We start from the raw sequence: 23,305 nt of genomic DNA, 5'->3' as shown, positions 1-23,305 counted from the left end.
ATGAATTAATGAGAAATACGATCCAGTTTCGTGATTATAAAGGCGAAGAGAGAGCGTGGACCCCTTCATTGCGCGTGGCCTTTCCTACGTCCTCCTCATTCACTCACTGAGTCATGTCGCTCTCGTCTTGCTCTACCATCCGCAAACACAGCTTTTGCGGTTGGTAGCGGTTGACAGCGTTTCAAAACAATCATACAAACCTCTACAAATCGTTTCAAACCGCTCCGAACCTCTTAAAATCAAAAGCTGGTTCCAGCTACCGTTTGCGGTTGCGGGCGGTTGCGGTTGGATACAAAATATTAAACTTTTTTTTCCTAAATATTTTAAAATTTAAAACTAAAGATTTAAAATGAAAATATTATAAATAAAAATATATACACATTTTATATATTAATTTAAATTCACAAACAATATAGTATGTTTATAAAAAACTTTAAAGTAGCTATTCATCATAATCTTTAAAAGTTAATATACATACATAATCATATATAAAGATATACACATATATAAATAAGAAACAAAATATTCTTTAAAAGTTTTAATATAAATCTTCATAAAAATATATTAAATTATAACTTTCAACTACTTAAAAAATAAAAAAAAATAAACTTAATATTATTATTAATCATATTATATTAACAATTATTATATTTTATCACAACAGTATGTTTTTTATATTTTATAAAATTATAATATGTTTATATTGATAATTTATTATTAAACCGCTGCAATATCTCATAATCAACCAGTCACAAACATCCCGCAAATGCAACAATTTTTAAACGTTACGCCAGTCATACAAAACGCCATATAACACTTGAAACCGCAATCACCCACACTCGCAAACTCCCTCACCCGCAACTGCAACCGCTGCGTTTGAACCAGTCATGCCCTTAATGATTTTTAACTTCAACCGAGTTATTTTTCACACTTATTACTATTGTTATTTTTTACACCACATAAATATGATTACGAACATTAATATTCTATTTTTATTTTAAAATATATTTTGGTTTACTTTAATACTACTTTATTTTTATTCTAAAATATAGTAATGAATAATAAAATAGAGTAATAAATACAAATATTGTATGTTCGAGTAATTCCACTTTCTATTCTATTATGAGGTTAAAAAATATAATAAAGTTAGAGAGAATTTCATCGTCAGATTTAAAACAATCAAGACAACACTGCTGAAAAAATGTGACGATCAGTTTCATTAAAACCTAGACAACAGAAGATTCAATCGTTGAAATCTAAATCCGTTCAGTGAATTTCTAACCCACTAACTAAAAAGTCTTCCCACAAAATATCAGCCCAAAAAGAATCTGTTTGACCTTCCAAAACTACATTGACAAATCTTGACGAAATTTGCATTTTTCTCTATTTTTTTCTTTTGTTTAATGAATCATTCTTAAGCATTCTTCTTTCTTGTGTCAATTCTCTAACAACACAAGTTAGGTAAATAGACTTTATATAATGTCTCATTAGTCCTCAAGACCTAATATTAATCAAATAGACTAATTGTAATGGTCTAACTTCCAAGTTTGGTTATCACCAACCAAACCCAATGGGTTTCCTCAATCTAGGAGGCACCCAACAAACTCTCCCTCTGACTAGATGAAAAAAACAGTCAATCGGGTTATCCCTGGCATTACTTTAAACTTCTCCCTCGATAAAGACTTTGTTATCATATTGATGAGTGTCATATATTTCGGTTTTTACTTTGATTTTTAGTTGATTTTGATTAGTTTTTATTATGTATTCTAGTCGTTTCCGAGTCTTTTGTGCTCTATAACATTTATACAGGTTTCAGGGGCTGGAGTGCGAAACTAAAAGTTCTGGGTCAAAAATGTGGGTTAATCTGCACCATTGGAAGTTGAGGGGTCAGAAATGGAGTTTAAAGAAAGAGAAGGACCAAGTGTAAAAATATGCAGAAAATGGATCTTGAGCAACGAAGAAGACTAAGTGGTCGATCTCTGAGCTCTGGTTTGCTCGATCAGATATCCTCAATCCCAGACTTAAGCCTCTCTATACGAAAAGCACAAACCTACCACTTCAAGAAGATCATCCATGCGATGCAGTGCTCTCGACACCCATCCTGCAGCTAGCGTCCCGCGAAGCTTCAATCCATGGAGCCACACAATTTGAACTACTCAAGCCATCTCTCTCGACACTTAGCCTTCTCTTCCACCCGACCAGCACGAATCGGAGGCTTGAGACAAACTGAACTGCTCGATGGGACGCTCTCGGTCAAACACTGATGCTCCTTGACTCTGGTGACGAAAACAAAAGAAGAAGCTCACCACAACAGCTTTGGTACAGCAGAGTTATAGTCACCAATGGTCGCGGCTGACGAGAGGAGACGCTGGTGGTTCCGACGAGTTAGAGCCCCTCAAAGCTCTTACACGGAGAGGAGAAGATGAAGAAGAAAGGCAAACACGATTTTGTGCAGATCGCAGCGTTTCCAAACAAAATCTTTGATCGCAGAAAATAGCGTTTACGTTTGGCTTTTAACTTTGACTTTTTACCTATTTTTCTAGGATTATATATATGTGTAAAAGAAAAAACCTAAGGATATCTTCTCTTTATTGTTCATCTTAGCAGACTTTAGAGAGAGAGAGAAAAAATTCTCTTCGAGAGAAATCTCTTGAACTATGTTGTTGTTATATATATATATATATTATTCATGTTTTCTTTTTCTTTTTTTTTCTTCAATGTCTGAGTAGCTGCGCAATTGGACTTTAGGGTTTCAAAGGCGTAAATATCACATATCAGCTCTATTATCATTCGTATGTACTTCCTTAAGTTCCACTTCCTTAGAAGCAACCACATCTAGTATCCAATGATACCTCCTCTGAATGTGTTTCGACTTAGAATGATATATAGAGTTTTTCCCAAAACAAATAGCACTGTGACTATCATAAAGCAACACATATTTTTCTTGTTTGAAACTTATCTCTTCACAGAAGTTCTTCATCTACAACAATTTTGTTGCAGCAATGAACTCTGCCTCAGTGGTAGATAATGCAACACAATGTTGCAATTTTGACTTCCATGCCACAGCTCCACCTGCAAATGTTACCAACAAACCCGAAGTAGACTTACTAGAATCAACGTCTTCAGACATGTCAGAATCAGTACAACTAACAAGCAAAGGCTTCTTACCCCTAAATGTAATCTTCATATCAAAAGTCCCTCAGATATATCTCAAAATCCACTTCACAATATTCCAATGTTCTCTTTCCCGATTGGTGAGAAACCTGCTGACAACTACAACAGCGTAGACTAAATCCTAAATCCGGTATTGTACAAACCATGACACACATCAAACTACCTACTGCAGAAGCATATGGAACCTTCGCCATGTCTTCCTTCTCAGCATATGTCTTCGGACTTTGTTGACTGCTCAGTCTTAAATTGCGCAGCAAGAGGAGTACTTAACACTTTAGGCTTGTCCATGTGAAATCTTTTAAATACATTTTCAATGTATTTCTCCTGAGACAAGTAAATTAGTTTCTCACCTCTGTCTCGAACAATCCTCATACCGAGAATCTGTTTCGATAGACCCATATCTTTCATGGCAAAGGACATGCTGAGCTGCTCTTTCAGCTCTTTAATTATGTCCATGTTCCTGCCCACAATCAACATATCACGACATACATCAATAAGATGATAAAATCATCATCATCAAACACTTTCACATATACACAATGGTCTGAATCAATATCTGCATAACCATGCTCCCCCATAACAGACTTGAACTTCATGTACCACTGCTTCAGTGCTTGCTTCAATCCATTAAGTTTTTTTTTCCGGTTGGTCCATGTTCAATCCATTAAGCGGAAAAACAAATTTTTTTGCCCTCTTTAACATAGCCTTCCGGTTGGTCCATGTTAATATCTTCCTACAAATCACCATGAAGGAAATCAGTCTTCATATCTATTTTCTTAACCTCTAGATAAAGGCTAGCTGCTAATCCAAGCTCAACCCAAATGGATGACATCTTCACAACAAGAGAAAATATTTCATGATAATCAGTCCCTTTCTTTTGGCTGTAGCCTTTTGCAATCAATCTAGCCCTGAATCGACGTGGCAAATTTCCATTATCATGCTTAATTCTGTACACCCGCTTATTAAACAGAGCCTTCTTGCCCTTAGGCAATTCCACCAACTCAAATGTGTGATTCTCTTCAAAAGAATCCATCTCTTCATCCATGGCGCCAAACCACATATCCTTGTGTTCATCCTGCAAAAATTCATAATAGCTTTCAGACTCTCCCCATTAGTAAGTAAAAAATACTCACTAGGATCATACCTTTTCGACGGTTTAAGACATCTCTCAGATCTTCTAACAACAGTAGGTTAGTTCTCAGCATCTGGTGTCTCACCATGATCGTCACCATGATCATCAATTCCATCATCATGTGTGGGGGCATCTGTAAACCTCACTTTGGACGGATGTATAAGGAGTAGCCTTTGTATCGATCAAACCCTCAAAAACCTAAGTTGGATTTCTGGACTTGTCAATGTCCTTCATCGTTTAACCTTCCATGAACACAACATCTTTGTTCTTTACGAGCTTCTTCTCAACGAGATCATAAAATCGGGATAATAAAATATGTACCCAAACTCATCCTGATCATAACCGATGAACACACACTATCGCGACTTCATCTCAAGTTTTGATCTCATCCTTAGGAATATGAACAAACGCCTTACACTCAAAGACCCTCAAATGACCGTAAGAAACATCCTTACAGGTCCAAACCTCCTCTGGAATATCCCCTCCAATGGAGCACTTGGTGACAAATCTAGCACGTGAACCACCATGTTCAAAGCTTCTGCCCATAATGTCATCGATAAGCCTGAATGTGAGATCAAACATCTCATCCTCTCGACAATAGTCATGTTCATCTTCTCAGCCAACCCATTCAACTGTAGAGTCTTAGGCGGCATGAACTGATGCCTTATTCAGTGCTCTTTGCAATAAGGAACAAATGATCCAGAATACTCTCCACCATTATCACTATGGATACGCTTCAGCTTCTTTCCCGTTTGTCTCTCAACCAATGTCATAAAATGCTTAAAATATACAAAAACCTGATCCTTTGTCCTCATAGGAAATACTCAAAGCTTTCTTAAATGATCATCAATGAAAGTTACAAAATATAATGCGCCGCCGAGAGATCTTGTCTTCATTAGATCACACATATCTGAGTGTACCAAATCCAGTACCTCGGGTCTCTTATGCCATAATTCCATGGCATTATCTTTCTCCACCGCATAAACAATATCTTTGGAGACCTTAGCATGCATCCAATAGAAAGATGAAGACTTCTCATCTCAAGCCACAATAAAAAACCATGAGAGAGCTTCCATTTACCACCACCGTGTGAACTAAAATAATCTTCATCATCAAGTCTTCCAGTAGATATCAGATTCATCCGAATATCAGGAACATGCTTAACATCCTTAAGCACCAACCTAGTCCCAAGACTAGTCTCCAAGAAAATATCTCCGATGTCAGCAACATGAGCCATTACATCATTTTTCATCTTCATATAACCATAATTACCCATAGTATATGTAGAAAACAATTATGTTGTGATGTAGCATGAGTAGTAGCTCCACTATCAATCACCCAACTGGTGTTCTGGCATGGGACATTAATGGCATCATCCTCAAGAAGAATGAAAAACTGATCTTCGGTGACAGTCATCCGATCCACCTTTTCTTCTTGATTCCCTTGTTGTTTGTTTTTCAACTTATCTTCATCATGTGCCCTTTCTTATGACAAAAATAGCACTCCAAATTTGTAAATTTATTAGATTTTCTCCAACTCCAGTTCTTGTCCTTCTTGGGATCTCTATTTGAACTCTTCCCCCTTGATTTAGTAACAAAGACATTAGAACGCGAACTGTTAGCATTCGGCTGTCTTCATGCTTCCTCATTAAGAACACTTTTTTTCACCGAATCCATAGAAATAGTACCTTCAGACGTAGGGTTGCAAAGAGACATCCTGAAAATCTCCCAAAAATCTGGTAAAGTACCAAGAAGCCACAGATCGTGAATCTTAGCATCAAACTTGATGCCCATATCAGACAATTTGTTGAGAAATCCCTGAAACACATTGAAATGATCCGTCTTCGGGTTCCTCTCCTGATACCTTAGCTCAATCAATTTTGTGATCATGTACATCTTGTTATTTCCAATATTCCTAACATAGAACTGCTCCAGCTTTTTCAAAAAGAACGAGCATCCGTCTCAGTCTTACTATGATACAAAACATTATCATCCACCTACTTTCTTATCAACCCACACACTTGACGATGCAACAACTTCCATTCTTCCTTTGTCTTCTTTTACGGTTTATTCTCCTCAAAGACTGGAACATTGAATTATTTAACAAAGAGTAAATTTTACATTTTACCCTTCCATAAATATAGTTAGCACAATTCAATCGTATCCATCCTCCTGTCCATATTATCCATCATTCATACAAGAAAAAATAACCTAAGTTATCCAAAGCTCAAAAACCATAATCTCTAATACCACTTTGTTGGGTAGTATCGCACAAGCAACCTACTATGAGTCGACTCTTTATGATATCATTCTGTTGGGAAATACACGCAGGAAAATATAAAGATTGTATTCCCCCTGACATTGTGTGAACCTGTGAAAAAAATACATCGACAATATCAAAATATGGTATAAGCATAAACTAAATGACATAAGCACTTTTTACGCTGGAAAACTTCCTCGGTGTGAGAAGGAAAAACCAACGGGATCGTAGTCCACTCAAAATATACTATATAAATGGGTATGAGTACAACCACGTACTCTCTGTTTAACAACCTTAACAGAATAAAGACTCTAGCTACAAAGAGCTATCTCCAATACAAGAACAACAACAATAAGAGAGCAACACAAAACTTCAAAACTGGCAGCAATCAAACGACCTCAGCTCAAAAGGATTTCGGCAAGCTTGTGAATAATTGATTTTTAATAAGCCAAATTAATATTAATTTTTTCCAAAACTATAAAATACAAATTTCCACCAAAATTATAAATTCATTTTTTTCATCAAGACTTTAAAATAAAAATTTTCCGCCAAAACCAAAAAATCGCGTTTTCCGACCAAAACTGCAAAATTTAGTTTTCTCGTCAAAACCGGGAAATCATGTTTTCCCGCCAGAACCTCAAAATTGAGTTTATCCACACTATCGCAAATCGAGTTTTCCCGCAAACAAAAGCAAAATTGTGATTTCCCACCAAAACCAAAATTTGGAGTTTCCAGCCAAAACCGTAAAAACTGAGGGTTCTTGCCAAAACTGCAAAATCAAGTTTTCTCGCCAAAACCGTAAAATCGTGTTTTTCCGTCAAAACCGCAAAAAGCTGTGTGTTTTCCGCAAAAAACCGCTAAAATCATATTTTTTCATCAAAACCGTAAAAATAGTGTTTTCCCCACCAAAATCACAAAATCAAGTTTTTCCGCCACAACTGTAAAATTGTGTCTTCCTGCAAAAAAAAAACACAAAATCGTGTTTTCCCTCCAAAACCGTGTGATCGTATTTTATCGCCAGAACCGCAAAATCATGTTTTCTCGCCCAAACCGCAAATTTTTTTTTTCTGCTTAAATATCAAAATAGTTATTTTATCAATTCTTTGATAATTCTGAACTTTAGTCTTAATATATTTTTTTACTCTTAGTATCAGGCTCAATATTTACTTTTTTTCTAAACCAAAAGTTGAAAATTCTCGAATCCAAATATTTTCTATGTCGAATTTCCCCTATACTCCGAATATTATATTTTTCTAGAAAAATTTCCTGTTGAAACCGCAAAATCGTTAAATCAAGTTTTCCCACCAAAACATAAAATTCGTATATCCTCACCAAAACAACAAAATTACCTTTTCACTAAAATCATAAATTTAGTTTTTATGCCAAATAAAAAATTATATTTTCTACCAAAACTATATGAGTATGTTTTTAAGTCTAAATAATATTTTTATTTTCAGCCCCCAAATAATATTTTTTACTTAATAACTATTTCTCTTTTTTTGTAACACATTATAACTTTTAAGCTATAAAATAAATGTTCATGGGTTAACCATTAAAACCATTAACTCATTAATTTAACTGAATTATGGATTGATCCAATCTATTTTGTTTTATCCATTACCCATATAAGTTTAAACCATTTGGATATGATTTGGTTTGGGTTAATTACTCATATAAACTTAAAACCATTTGGATATGATTTGATCTGGGTTGATTTACTCATTTTGACACTCTTACTTGTGAATAAGTTTAAATTTGCCTCACTTGTAGCGTACATTTTATAGATATACTCTTTTACTTTGAGTTCGAATTCGCGTACGCACATGCGGACGTTATCGATATTATATTTTGTTTAGTATAAAAGAGTATTTTGTGCAATAAAATATTTATATTATAAAAAAAAAATTAATTTTTTTTTCATATATAGAGTTTGATATTTATTTTAATAGTAAATATTTTAATGTATGAGTGTTTCAAATTTATTTTTTGCAATAAAAATAATTCTGTTGTGATGAAATAATTTATCATATATAAAATTCTGATTTTTAACTTACTATTAAATATTTTAAACAAATGAACAATTATGAACAATTATAAATATTCGTAAAATTATTATATGGTAATATAGTCTATTTAGAAAATAATATGCTACAAGTAGCATGTGGACCTTAAATATGTATAGCTTTTTATAATCATACAACAATTAATCTTCAGTTTTACTCTTTCCTTTTTATTGTCCTCCACTAACATAATGCGTTGTGCGGATCAAAATAATTATTTGTATATAATAGCAGTGAGATACAAGCTTCTTAATGAAAAGTTTTTTAATTTTTTTTTTTTGAAAAAGGGCTTGTTTTAAAAACATATTTTAGCCACTGCTTAAATGTTTAAAACACATTTTTCTACTTGGTTTAGAAATTAATCTAGGTTTCAGCATGAGATTGCTAATAATAGTTTTTCCTTCTTATAATACAAAGTTTGAAAAATTTAAACCGGAAGAATTTATAAAATTGGAACTTGTGACGCATAACGAGAACTTGTTAAATTTTTTAAAGGCATTTAACAAAAGTTTTTTTAACAAAAGATTTAAATTAGCTTATATTGCACATTTCTTATTTGGAGCTTCTCTTGGCTTAAATGAAAGCGTGAGTTTTTTGTATGTTATTTTTGATATTTTCTTGTCATTAAGTAATCAAATCGTATACCGCACACGGTTGACATATTTCAACAAATTCTGTTGTGAATGATTACTAAAATCAGTGAATGAAAATGAAATCGTGAAGAGAAAGGGACGATGATTAATCATGATAATAAGAGAGTGGGCAATAATATGTAAGAAAGCGAGGACAAAGTTCATCGATATATCATAAAATGCTCCAACTACAAGTACTACTAGATCTTGATCCGTGCGACCGCACGGATATTAATTTTCTGTTTTAGTTTTTATTTATTTATATTAAATGATGTATTTGTAATACTTGATCGTTTTATATTGACTATGTTAGAAATGTGTATTTGGATACCCACTGATTTAGTTAAAATCTATTTGGGTTTGAGATTCCCGAGTTTAAAGATTTCAACAACATTCAAATATTTATGAATTTTGGTATCGGTTTGATTCAGATATTTGCGGGTTCGATTCGGATATGGATAACCCAGTTTGAATTATTTTAAAATTTTCAAAAATTTATATATACTTTAAATTTCTCAAAACATATAAATTTGAGTAATGTAAGCCAAAATACCTAAATTAAAAATTAAAAAACAGGTTGAACTTCAATATTTAGATGGAGAATAAATATATATTTTAAATATTTTTGGTATTTGATTATTGTTTATCTACTTTATATGTTTACTTTTGACTATTTTTAATATTTTCAAATAGTTTAGACAACTTTAAATTGACAAAAAGATAACTTTAAAATATCATTAATTGTTGAATAATGAAAAACAAAATACATTAATCTAATTAAAAAGACAAATATTAAAATAGGAAAGAAAAAATCACATTAATCTAACTGAAAAAGACAAGCATTAAAATAGGAAATAAAAAGAAACACATTAATATAACTGAAAAGACAAATATTAAAATAGGAAATTCAATTTAATTATCAGTGGCATGCAATTGTAAATAACACTAAAACTAAGGGGTATTCTATATGTGTACTTCTGTTTTAATAAGATAGATATGCACGGTCTTTTTTCCAAGTCTGGTCATCTAAGAGCTGTTGCTAAAAAAAAAGGTCACCTAAGGGCAGCATTATATTTTGATTAAAACAATGAGAGATGTGATGACATGAGGTTGTGTTGTATAATCAAAAATTTAAGTTAAAATATTGTTGTTTACAAAAAAAAAAAGTTCAAATATTGTATATACAAAATACGTCCGCAAGTCTTCTTCCATCTCAGTGCTTCAAAAACTCAAAAACTCTTGGCCTATAAACAGGGGTGGACTTAGAGTTGAAATGGGTGTGATGTGTAGTGTTTTTATATGTTTTTAACCATTTATTTTTAATCATTTTAGTGTCTAAGTATTGCATTTAGGTGTCGATTGCATTTTGATACAGCCTGGAAATCAGACTATAAGACTTGATAAACTCAAGGTCAACCTGAAAACAAAGAAGATAGATTTTTATGAGTTTTTATGAATTTTTATGAAACAAAACAGAAACAAATGGAAGATGAATGAGATGCTAATGATATGAAGAATAAATCAGAGTAAATAGACAAAGATAAAGGATAGATATGGTGGAATCAAGCTGCTGGATGTGTATCACTCTCAGCTTGATCAAATGATGGATTGAAGTGGATTTGCTGATGAAGGTTTGATTGAATCTCTCAACCAGATGGGATGACGAAATGGATTGAATAGACACCCTTGAATTTTATGAATGAAAATGCAGTTTTCTAGTTTTCTTAAAACTATTGTTTCAAGTCTTTAGAGTTTGTGAGAAGTAGCTTCAGAGCAACCAGGCTTATCAAAGTCTCCTTTCACAGAGTTTTGTGGTGTCTATTCAATCCATTTCGTCCATCATCCCATCTGGTTGAGAGATTCAATCAAAACTTCATCCGCAAATCCACTTCAATCCATCATTTGATCAAGCAGAGAGTGATACACATCCAGCAGCTTGATTCCACCATATCTATCATTTATCTTTGTCTATTTACTCTGATTTATTCTTCATATTATTAGCAACTCATTCATCTTCCATTTGTTTTTCTTTTGCTTCATAAAAACTCATAAAACTCATAAAAATATATCTTCTTTGTTTTCAGGTTGAACCTCAGTGCATCAATTCTATATAGTCTGATTTCCAGACTGTATCACATTTGTACATATTGCATACACATGGGTTTGGACAGCACAATCAGAAGTTTTGGGGCGAAATCAAGAGTTAAACTGTACTAAATGAAAGTTTTGGGGCCAATTTTGAAGAAGAACTAAAATGCTGGGACCAATCCTGAAATTTCGCAGAAATTGGCCATGGCTGTTTAGTGAGTTTGACATTTCTCTTTTTTTTTGAAAGAGTGTTAAATTATTCAAATAAAAAAACTTGTTTACAACATGAGTGCTTACGTTTTTGTTTCTATAAGGATCTAATCTGTGTATTGAAAAAACTTTTAAATAAATAAAGAGATTTTTATAATCCCTCAGTTACTTAGCCGCCGTCGTTATTCCGTCTGCTGCTCTGGCGGGTGGGAACTCGCCACCGTCAGGAGCAGCCCCGTTCTGTCTCTGTTCCGGTCTCTTCACTTTGGCTTCCAACATCTTTGTTTGGTGAAAGGTACATATCTGGTTTTAGTAAGGGGTTCTGATTGGTCTTGATGGATCTATGATTTCTCTTGCTTTCTTACTTGGTTTGGAGACTCGGTTGGTTGAGGTTTCGCCAGTTTCTGGGCGGTGGTTGTGGGCTAGTTGGTAGGGCTCAACCGCCAATGAAGTCTGGGATCTCGTCCTACATCGAAAGTCTCCCGTTTCTACCTTTACCTAAGGTGTTGAGTTGGGTGAAGCTTGTTCTTTAGTGTTGTTGTGTTTAGATGTAGTGTTCTTTAGTGTTGAAGGTGGTCATTGTGGAGAGGTGCGTGAGTTTTAACTGCAGGTGTGGTTTGGGAGTGCTGTCTCTGTTCATTGAAGTCATCTCCGGTGGTTATTGATTCTTAATGGTCAGAGTGTGTGGTCAGAGCCTGTTCGTGCTCATCGTTTGTTGTGAGAAGATCAGAAGGTGTTAGCTGGTTTGTGGAACGTATGCTTCATAGTTGCTCGATTGCCGTGGAGGTAATCATGTTAGTTCTGGATTTGGAGTGGTTTTTTCCAGTTACCGGCTGTCTGAATAAGTAGTGTTCGGGAAGCTTTTAGAGGCTTCGCCGAGAGGAGTTGGTGTGTATGAGGCGCGTGGAGAGCCTATTCAAGGTCCAATGGCGAGTCTTAGTTGGGATTGAAAGGTGTTTACAGTGACAGTTAAGGATTCTAACCCCTCTCGATTCAGTTATGTTTTAGTGGTTTTCAAGTGCTTCCAGTCTCCCTCATGTTTCTTCTCAACCTGTATTAATTGTTGGTGAGTTCTCGGTAGTTCTATGTGTGGGTTTCTCGGTTGGAAGCGCTCGTGGATATTATCTTGCAACTCAATTTATTAGGTGGGAATTGCTCTCTCTCTCTCTCGTATCAAGTCAGCTTCACCAGTGCTACAGTCTTTCATGTATCTCCACCATCCTTCTCATCATCTTTGTTTTCAATTTTAGTCTAGTTTCTGGTTTCAGTGTTAGTATCAATCTGTGTTTCTGGATGGTATCCATCACCTCACCAGCTTATGGCTCCAGAAAGGTCATATCACCTTTGCTGGCTTTGTGTACTCCCATTTCCAAGATTAATATAAATCCATCAGATGATAAAAAAAAATAAAAAATAAAGAGATTTCCAACAGCTTCACTTTTACTCCCTTGCAGCAAACCACGACGTCATTGCCGTTGTATTACGTCGACTTCCACCAACACACAGCGAGGAAATGCGGTTCCTTACACCTTTATCAATGAACTTTAGCAGAATTTCTGAAGCTTAATGCTTCTTACCATGTTTCCTCCCATTTCTCTCCCTCCATATGGTATGAACAGAGCATTGAAAAACATATTTTAGAAGAAATATATAAGTTTTGTTCCTTCCACTTTCCACCAACAGGTTCAGAATGCCATCCCAATCCTCAGTATAGCGAGACCGTAGCAGATTCTTTGTTAATCCCTTCCATATTTGCTGAGAATACGGACAGCAGAAAAAGAGATGTTCCCTAGTTTCTATATGGCCTGTACATAGGACACAATGAGCATCTGAGTTGGGACTCCATTTTTTAACTCTTACACCTGTAGCTAACCGGTCATGGACTGCAATCCAAGTGCACAGAGTACTTCGGCGTGGCTCCAGGAAACCAGACCGCCGTAACCCAACTGAATTGTGGTGACTGCATTCTCGTCAACTGCCATGTTTGGCATGTACTGAAGCTTGGCTTAAAAGAGTCTCCCACTCCCTTCCAAAGCCTAACATCAGCCTCTGAAGACAAACCCTGCAGCCTAAGTTTCAAAATCTCATTCTCTATGTCAATCAAACTCCCAACTATGTGCCTGCGAGTTCGATAGATTTGAACTGCGTACTCAACCGTTGCAGTCATAGGAATCCCAAGGTCAATACTGCCTCGAGATCCAGTGATATCAATGATTCTTCCAAGCTGCGACCATTCATCGAACCAAAAAGAAGTCCTTGCTCCACTGCGTATTTCAATCCGAGTAAGAGAGCTTGCGAGGTTCCTGTATTTTAAGATCTTCTTCCAAATCCAGGAACCCAAGCTACTTTTATCATTTGTCTGCCAAAACGATCCTTTTCTTATTAGATATCTATCCACCCATCTAACCCACATCGAGTCTCTAGACAATATTCTCCAGATAAGTTTCAGACATCATACTTTATTTGTTTCCTCCAAAGATCTCAACCCGAGTGTGGACTACTGTCCGCCCTCGGTTTGCAGACAGTAGTCCACACTATTTTGGCCTTTTTTGAGCTCATTGCAGGGCCTGGCCAGAGAAATGCTGAACAGAGTTGATCAATTTCCCTGATACATTTCTTTGGCATTCGATATACAGACATCCAGAAGTTTGTGAGACTATGAATAACTGTATTTATTAGTTGCAATCTCCCTGCGAAAGATAGTTGACGTGCTGTCCATGATGTGATTCGTTTTCGAATTCTTTCAACCAGAGGAGAATAATCTTGAGACGACATACGCTTGGTCATGAGTGGCAAGCCCAAATAGCGAACTGGCAAGGAACCATACGCAAGTGGTATATGTCTGAGAATTGCTTCTCTATCAAGATCAGTAACCCCAGCTGTGTAAAGTGTAGATTTCTCAAGACTGATTGATAAGCCTGATATCTCCTCGAACCTTTTAAAAACCCCGAGAATGCATTCCATAGACTGTTGTGTCCCGTCTACGAAAACCAATAGATCATCGGCAAAACAGAGATGTGTAAGCTTCAGGTCTTGACAATATGGGTGATACCCAAACTGCTTTTCCACAGCCGCCTTATCAAGTAATTTGGACAGAACTTGCATGCACATGACAAATAGATATGGTGATAAGGAGCATCCTTGTCTCAGACCTCTAGAACTGTTGAAATAGCCCGCTAACTCTCAATTAACTTGAACAGAGAAAGAAGCCAACTCAACACATTTCATGATCCATTCAACACATTTCAGAGTTTGACATTTCTCGATATGAAGAAGCTGGATAACTGATGGGTCAAAACTAAGCATGCAAGAGCTGTAACCGCTTGAACGGAGAAGACGAGCCCGTGTAGCGGAGGAGACAACACAGCGAAGGCAAATATCCCGGCGGCGACGTGAAGCGACGACGCCGGAGTTTCACTCATGACGGCGTAGGACTCGAAAAGACGAGGGCGAGCAGTTGCAGTTGTAAGACCCGAACCTGGATCCCATGATCCAAGCAATCCAGGTACTTACCTACATGTCTAAGTGCAATTCAGCCGGTTTAAGTCCAATAGTGTCTAAGTCCCTTTTTCATTCAATTGAGGTTTATAATTGACAAGTACAAAGCGGAAGCATAAAGAAAAGATCATTTCATATATATAAGTCAATGTGATCCATACAAATTATTCAATCCACACAAGTTGCACCATAGGCTAACATAAGTTCATCTAACTAGACACACATCACACATCCATCCACGGCCAAGTCTTCAAGACTCCTTTGCTTTACCATGATCACTGCTTGTTCCTGAAACCAAACCACAACACATGAATACACATATGATCCGATATCCTAACAACAATCTAACTAGTACATGGTTCCGGATCCTAGATCACATCTAATACCCATTTCTGACCACACTAAATACTCGGCCAAAAACTCTATACTATACATGATAAATCATGATAAATCCAAACTAAGAGGATGGTCCAATTGGATTCCTCAGAACCGGCCTCAGTCATATCGACCTTGACCATGAACCGCCAACCGGCCAAATTGGACCAACCCTAAATCCATGATATAAATTGAATCTAACACTTTGATAATTCATTAAAAATCCCAATTAAGAGATTACAATCGTCAAACCCCAATAATTCCCTTGGGAACCATGAGATCGGACCATACCTCCCCAACCAAGGCCATGGAGAGATTACACTGACCAATCCAAGCCCTGGGGGTTTGTCCGCGGGTTTAAACCCTCAGATTACATCGGAATAAGATAGAAGAGAGATTGATAAAGAGAAAAGAAGAAACGGATGCAACCAACACATCATGGTTCAACCGGCCAGACCATACAAACCCATGGTCATGGGCGGTCACCATCCGGAGTGCATCAATACCTTAGGCGTGCGTTCCTCTGCGCCTCCATCCTTCTCTGACTCCTTCCTCTTGTCCTTATCACTTTGCCCGTCTGTCATGGCCTTGCCTGAGCCTTTTCCACCGTTTGAATCACACCGGAACACCACACGGATCACTCCTCACCGCCGGTCTCTTCTCTCTTTCTTTCTGGTAGAATTTTGGCAGAGGTTTGCCTAGTGTTTTTCGTGTCTCAAATCGATGAACAATGACTCCTATTTATAGGAAATGTCATCGACAAGCAGTTGGACCGAGCGGTTGCACGGTTTTGGGCGAAAAGGTACAAACGGTTCTCTTTGCATCCCTTCGGCCAAACCGCTTCCCAACTGCCTCCAACTGCTCCCTTGATCGATCTCCAGCTGCCAACACTCCTCCAGGTACCTAGCTCACTTGCCCAACTCCATGGTCTCACCTGACCATGCCACCACCGAGCCGGACCCATAACCGCTCATGGTCCGGTCCAACCGCCCAAGAGCTAATCACTCCGTCCAGCTGAGGTGAGCTGGTCTCTAGCTTCCCCAGCTGAGTGAGCTGACCTGCATGCTACTGGAGCTGTCCTAGTCTTGCCTGAGCCACTGTGAGCTTGCCTCACTCCTTCCCTAGCTGCCCGAGCTACCAAACCTCAACGGCCAGCTACCAAAACACTTGTCCAGCTCCTTTGAGCTTACCTTTCCTTCATTCTGGTTAAGTCTCAGCTTCCTGATGCACTTAACCCCATTTCTGGACCATGATACGCTTGCCCCTTTGGTCTCATGACCTGGCTGGTGCTTGTCCTCGCACCATGGTCCATCCGGATGGCTTTATCTAGAACTTGGGACATGACAAGTCTCCCCCACTTGGAAGGAACTCGTCCCCGAGTTCATACTTGATGGTTCACCATCCACATACTGACTATACCACTCAGGATACTCAGCTTTCATCCTTGCCTCGGTCTCCCAAGTGATAATGTCTTTGCCATTGAATTCCCATACTATCTTAAGCATAGGTACAGTCTTTCTCCTCATTGCCTTTTCCATTCTATCTATGATCCGAACCGGCCTTGTTTCTAAGGTTAGGTTCTTACCAAGATCTTTTGGAATCTCAGGCAACACAATGTCCTGGTCAGTCAGACACTTCCTTAGTTGGGACACATGGAACACATTGTGATAAGCATCCATCTCAGATGGCAAATCCAATTTGTAGGCCACTGCCCCAACTCTTTCAAGTATCCTGAACGACCTAGGAACCTTGGGTCCAGTTTCTTCCTTCCAGAAACTCTGGCCCTTCCCTTGAATGTGATAATCTTGAGATAGATTAGATCACCAACCTCAAACTCAAGATGTTTTCTTCTTCTATCAGCATAACTCTTTTGGCGGTCTTGTGCCTCTTTCATCTTCTCCTTGACCAACTTGATCTTCTCAGTTGTCTCCTCCACAATCTCAGGTCCTATTATACTGCGCTCCCCCACTTGAGTCCAGCATAAGGGTGTCCTGCAAGGCCGCCCATACAAAGCCTCATAGGGAGACATGCCTATACTGGTGTGGAAGCTGTTGTTGTATGCAAACTCCACCAGTGGCAAATGCTTTTCCCATGAGTCGCCCCAGTCCAGTACACATGCCCTCAGCATGTCTTCTAGTGTCTGGATAGTTCTTTCTGATTGTCCATCTGTTTGGGGATGGTAGGATGTACTCATGTTCACCCTAGTTCCTAAGGCTTTTTGAAAAGCCCTCCAGAAGTAAGAGGTGAACCTTGGGTCTCTGTCAGAGACTATACTGGCTGGCACTCCATGCAGCCTCACTATCTCATCAATGTAGATCTTCACTATCTCATCCACCCCATCACCCTTCTTGATTGGTAAGAAGTGTGCAGACTTGGTCAGTCGGTCCACAATCACCCAAACTGCATCCTTCTTACTCCTTGTCGTCGGGAACCCAGTCACAAAGTCCATTGTGATGTGATCCCACTTCCACTCAGGTATAGGGAGGTTCTGAAGTAAACCACTGGGAACCTGATGCTCGGCCTTAACTAGTTGGCAAGTTGGACACTTAGCCACCCACTCGGCCACATCTGCTTTCATCCTCACCCAATGGTAATACCTCTTCATGTCCCTATACATCTTGTTCAGCCCCGGGTGCACTGAGAACTTAGACTTATGAGCTTGTCTCATAATCTCTTCCTTTAGTCCCCGGTCACTCGGAACACTCACACGCCCATGTACCAAAATGGTACCATTGCTGGCCGTCTGGTACTCTGTCTTGTCATTCCTTGCAACCTTTTGCAAATTCTCATCCAAGCATTGTGCTTGTCTGATTCTACTCAGGAGATCAGCCTGATCCACAACCTCTAGTCCCAGAGGTTCATCCTCACTGACCAAGGTGTTTAGATTCAAAGACCTGACCATCCCTTCCAATACCTCAGCTTCTCTTTCAGCTGACACTTCAGCTCTCCTCCGGCTCAAGGCATCTGCTACCAGATTTGCTTTGCCCGGATAGTAAGCAATATCAAGATCATAATCCGCCACAAATTCCATCCACCTTCTCTGCCTCAAGTTTAACTCAGGCTGAGTAAAAATGTACTTGAGACTCTTGTGGTCGGTTAGGATCTGAACCTTGGCACCATACAAGTAGGACCTCCATATCTTCAGAGCAAATACCACTGCAGCCATCTCCAGGTCATGAGTTGGGTAGTTGCCCTCATGCTTCCTCAGTTGCCTAGAGGCATAAGCAATGACTTTCCCATGTTGTGTGAGCACACAGCCTAATCCGGTTATGGATGCATCTGTGTAAACCACATATGGTTGGTCGGCCTCAGGCAACACTAGCACTGGTGCACTGGTCAACATGGTCTTTAAGGCCTGGAAGCTCTTATCACATGCATCAGACCATGTGAACTTCACATCCTTTCCAGTAAGTTGTGTCATAGGTTGTGCCACACTTGCAAACCCCTTGACATACTTCCTGTAGTATCCGGCCAAACCCAAGAAGCTTCTAACTTCAGTAGCATTCTTTGGTCTTGGCCACTCTTGTATGCACTTGACCTTCTCCTGGTCAACAGAAACTCCTTCCTTAGACACCACATGGCCTAGGAATCCAATACTCTTTTGCCAGAAACTGCACTTGCTTAACTTAGCAAAGAGTTGCTGCTCCCTTAGCCGTCCCAGCACCAACCTGAGATGCTTCTCATGGTCCTCCTCAGTCTTAGAGTATACTAGTATATCATCAATAAAGATGATTACAAATTCATCTAAGAAATCTCGGAAGATACCATTCATCATCTTCATGAAGGCTGCTGGTGCATTGGTCAGTCCAAATGGCATGACCACAAACTCATAGTGGCCATACCTTGTCCTGAATGCTGTCTTTTGCACATCCTCTGGTGCAATGGGGATTTGATGGTAGCCTGATGCTAAATCAATTTTTGAGAACCACTTGGCTCCTCTCAACTGATCTAGCAACTCATCAATCCTGGGCAAGGGGTACTTATTCTTGATAGTAACCCTATTCAGCCCCCTATAGTCAATGCACAATCTGAAACTCCCATCCTTCTTTTTGACAAAGAGGACTGGTGCTCCCCATGGAGACACACTTGGGCGTATAAACCCCTTATCCAACAACTCTTCCAGTTGTTTCTTTAACTCAGCCATCTCAGCTGGTGCCATACGGTACGGACTTTTGGACATTGGGACCGTTTCAGGTTCAAGTTCGATCATGAACGGGTCAGCCCTATCAGGAGGCACACCCTGAAGCGCCCGAAATACATCACTAAACTCTTGAACCAACCGAATCCCGTCCGGGCTACCACCCCCCACAACCTCCTTAGTGCTAATGGTCGCCAACCAGGCCTCACAACCATTCCTCAGCATACTTTCCACTTGGACCGCTGAGACCACTAAGCTACCTGAGGTTGGTCGGATACCTTGGAACCTGATCGGGGGTCCACACCCACTCTCAAACTGCACCCTTCCTCGGTGACAATCTAAGGTGGCCCGATTCTTCCCAAGCCAATCCATCCCTAAGATCACTTCGTGATTCTTAAGGCTCACCACTACAAGATCCACAGGCAATGCCCTCCCTTGTATCATAACTGGGATATCCCTTACCAGGCCTTGTGATTGCATCCTTTGGCCTCCGGCCGCAACCACAACCCCAGGATCATCCCCTGAACCAATACAAAACAATCCTTTCCCAATCATCTATGGACTCACAAAACTATGTGAGGCTCCAGTATCAAACAGGACATGTGTTTCCACACCACCAATACATAAGGTCCCTACAAAGACCCCATCTAAGTTCCTAACCATTCTAGATTCCGTACCATGCATAGTTCTAGAAAGAAAACAAATGAGTTTTAGAAGTTACCAGTGATTGCTTTGAATGGCCCTGTCTGTTCCACATCCTTGGACAGCTCATAAACCCTTGGAGTTGAGGTTTGACCCCGGTTCTGGTCCGGCCTGTTACCCCCACTCCTGTTCTTGTTCTGTCCATCAGCTTGCTTTGGACAGTCCTTCTTGAGATGACCCTTAAGACCACAAGTATGGCAAGTCCGGTCACCTCCCACATTTGGGCACTCTCGAGCAAAGTGTCCCATCTTACCACAACGAGTGCAGGCACCCATGGCTCTCCAGCACTCCCCATAGTGGTTTCTACCACACTTAGGGCACACAGGCTTACCACTTGAGGTTTTACCCTCTTCCACCTGGTCTCTCTTCCTCTTCCGGTCACCACTTTGCCCAGGAGCCACCACCACACTCTTCACTTTGTGCTTAGCTTCCTCAGCAAGGTTTGTCTCCAACATAGCCATCCTCTCCACCAGTTCAGTCACATTGGAGAAGGTCCGGACTGAGCAGTAGGTCTTGAGTTCAGGCCTAAGGCCGCGGATGAACCTTCGTACATGTACTGCCTCATCCTCCAACTCCCTTCCCACAAAGCGCCTGAGCCTGTTGAACTCTTCCTCGTACTCCCTTACTGCCCTACGCCCTTGAACCAAGTCCAATAACTTAGCTTCCAAACGGTCCCATGCCTCAGCAGGAAAGTACTTGTGGTTAAACTCCACTTCGAAGTCAGCAAAGCGCTCAATGGAACCATTGGTACGTTTGTCCAAAGCTATCCACCAATTGTGTGCATCACCTTCTAGGAAGTGCACTGCAATGTCCCTTTGGTACTCCTCAGGGCACCGGGTTGATTTGAAGTTCCTAACCAACCGGTCTCTCCATTCATCAGCCTCCATGGGATCAACACTTCCAGCAAAGTGCTTTGTCCCTAGGCGTGATATGTGCTCCAGAACCTTCAAGTAATCCACTTTCTTAACTGATCCAGATGGTGGATCCAGTTCAATTACTTCAGCTACTGGCAACACTCGTCCACCAGCTCCCACTTGAGCTTGTGTGGCTTGACCAACGGATGAGTTTACCACTGGGGTGAGCACCTGAGTCATGGCTACCATCTGACTACCCATTAGCCTAATGGCAGCCAGTATCTCCTGCATGGAAGGTTCAGTCCCTTGATCACCCGGACCAGTCCGTACACCATCCCTGATGTTTGGATCAGCTCGATGACCAATCTCTGAGGACTCAGCCTCCCCATCCTGATCATTCCTGTGCTGCCCAATAGCTGCACCTCGCTGGCTTCCAGTTCCCTCCAGTTGCCTTCCGGTCTCATCCAGCTGTCCTGCCACTCCGTCCAGCTGAACCTCAGTTTGGTTAACTTGGGTTTCAGTCAGGACAGCCTCTCCAGTCCGACCCATAGGTGGAACTGTCAACACTGCACTTGGGTTAGGTACTGATGCATCTCCAGCACCAGAAACCCCAGCCCCATCCTTAGCCTTCCGAGACCTCCTCTTAGTTCCCTTAGGACACATCAAAACCAAACACAAATCAGGTATTAGTCTTGACAGCACTTTTAAACCTCAACAACATCAACACTAATGAATACAAACTTAAACCAAAATGTCAATAGACTCAGCCGGATGTGTGATGATCTGCCCCTAACCCAACAGCCTAGAATCAAGCATGCTCTGATACAAACTTGTAAGACCCGAACCTGGATCCCATGATCCAAGCAATCCAGGTACTTACCTACATGTCTAAGTGCAATTCAGCCGGTTTAAGTCCAATAGTGTCTAAGTCCTTTTTCATTCAATTGAGGTTTATAATTGACAAGTACAAAGCGGAAGCATAAAGAAAAGATCATTTCATATATATAAGTCAATGTGATCCATACAAATTATTCAATCCACACAAGTTGCACCATAGGCTAACATAAGTTCATCTAACTAGACACACATCACACATCCATCCACGGCCAAGTCTTCAAGACTCCTTTGCTTTACCACGATCACTGCTTGTTCCTGAAACCAAACCACAACACATGAATACACATATGATCCGATATCCTAACAACAATCTAACTAGTACATGGTTCCGGATCCTAGATCACATCTAATACCCATTTCTGACCACACTAAATACTCGGCCAAAAACTCTATACTATACATGATAAATCATGATAAATCCAAACTAAGAGGATGGTCCAATTGGATTCCTCAGAACCGGCCTCAGTCATATCGACCTTGACCATGAACCGCCAACCGGCCAAATTGGACCAACCCTAAATCCATGATATAAATTGAATCTAACACTTTGATAATTCATTAAAAATCCCAATTAAGAGATTACAATCGTCAAACCCCAATAATTCCCTTGGGAACCATGAGATCGGACCATACCTCCCCAACCAAGGCCATGGAGAGATTACACTGACCAATCCAAGCCCTGGGGGTTTGTCCGTGGGTTTAAACCCTCAGATTACATCGGAATAAGATAGAAGAGAGATTGATAAAGAGAAAAGAAGAAACGGATGCAACCAACACATCATGGTTCAACCGGCCAGACCATACAAACCCATGGTCATGGGCGGTCACCATCCGGAGTGCATCAATACCTTAGGCGTGCGTTCCTCTGCGCCTCCATCCTTCTCTGACTCCTTCCTCTTGTCCTTATCACTTTGCCCGTCTGTCATGGCCTTGCCTGAGCCTTTTCCACCGTTTGAATCACACTGGAACACCACACGGATCACTCCTCACCGCCGGTCTCTTCTCTCTTTCTTTCTGGTAGAATATTGGCAGAGGTTTGCCTAGTGTTTTTCGTGTCTCAAATCGATGAACAATGACTCCTATTTATAGGAAATGTCATCGACAAGCAGTTGGACCGAGCGTTTGCACGGTTTTGGGCGAAAAGGCACAAACGGTTCTCTTTGCATCCCTTCGGCCAAACCGCTTCCCAACTGCCTCCAACTGCTCCCTTGATCGATCTCCAGCTGCCAACACTCCTCCAGGTACCTAGCTCACTTGCCCAACTCCATGGTCTCACCTGACCATGC

The 23,305-nt window shown here is 39.8% G+C and overlaps 2 protein-coding genes across 2 annotated transcripts; one reads left to right on the top strand and one right to left on the bottom strand.

Moving 5' to 3' along the window:
- Positions 1 to 13,696: 13,696 nt before the first annotated feature.
- On the top strand, positions 13,697 to 14,141 carry LOC130495673 (uncharacterized; the record flags this gene model as incomplete). Its single annotated transcript, XM_056987115.1, has 2 exons — positions 13,697 to 13,860; positions 14,120 to 14,141. Coding segments are annotated over 2 exons (186 nt in total), but the record flags the coding sequence as incomplete, so codon positions are not given.
- A 2,708-nt stretch (positions 14,142 to 16,849) lies between these two features.
- On the bottom strand, positions 16,850 to 21,785 carry LOC130495672 (uncharacterized; the record flags this gene model as incomplete). Its single annotated transcript, XM_056987114.1, has 6 exons — positions 20,685 to 21,785; positions 20,288 to 20,579; positions 18,906 to 19,136; positions 18,586 to 18,686; positions 17,241 to 18,531; positions 16,850 to 17,181 (listed from the first exon to the last, which is right to left on the bottom strand). Coding segments are annotated over exons 1-6 (3,348 nt in total), but the record flags the coding sequence as incomplete, so codon positions are not given.
- Between the last annotated feature and the right edge of the window lie 1,520 nt (positions 21,786 to 23,305).

Source organism: Raphanus sativus, chromosome 6 (assembly GCF_000801105.2).
Source record: "Raphanus sativus cultivar WK10039 chromosome 6, ASM80110v3, whole genome shotgun sequence".
NCBI lineage: Eukaryota > Viridiplantae > Streptophyta > Magnoliopsida > Brassicales > Brassicaceae > Raphanus > Raphanus sativus.
This window is presented reverse-complemented; position numbering and strand designations above follow the sequence as displayed.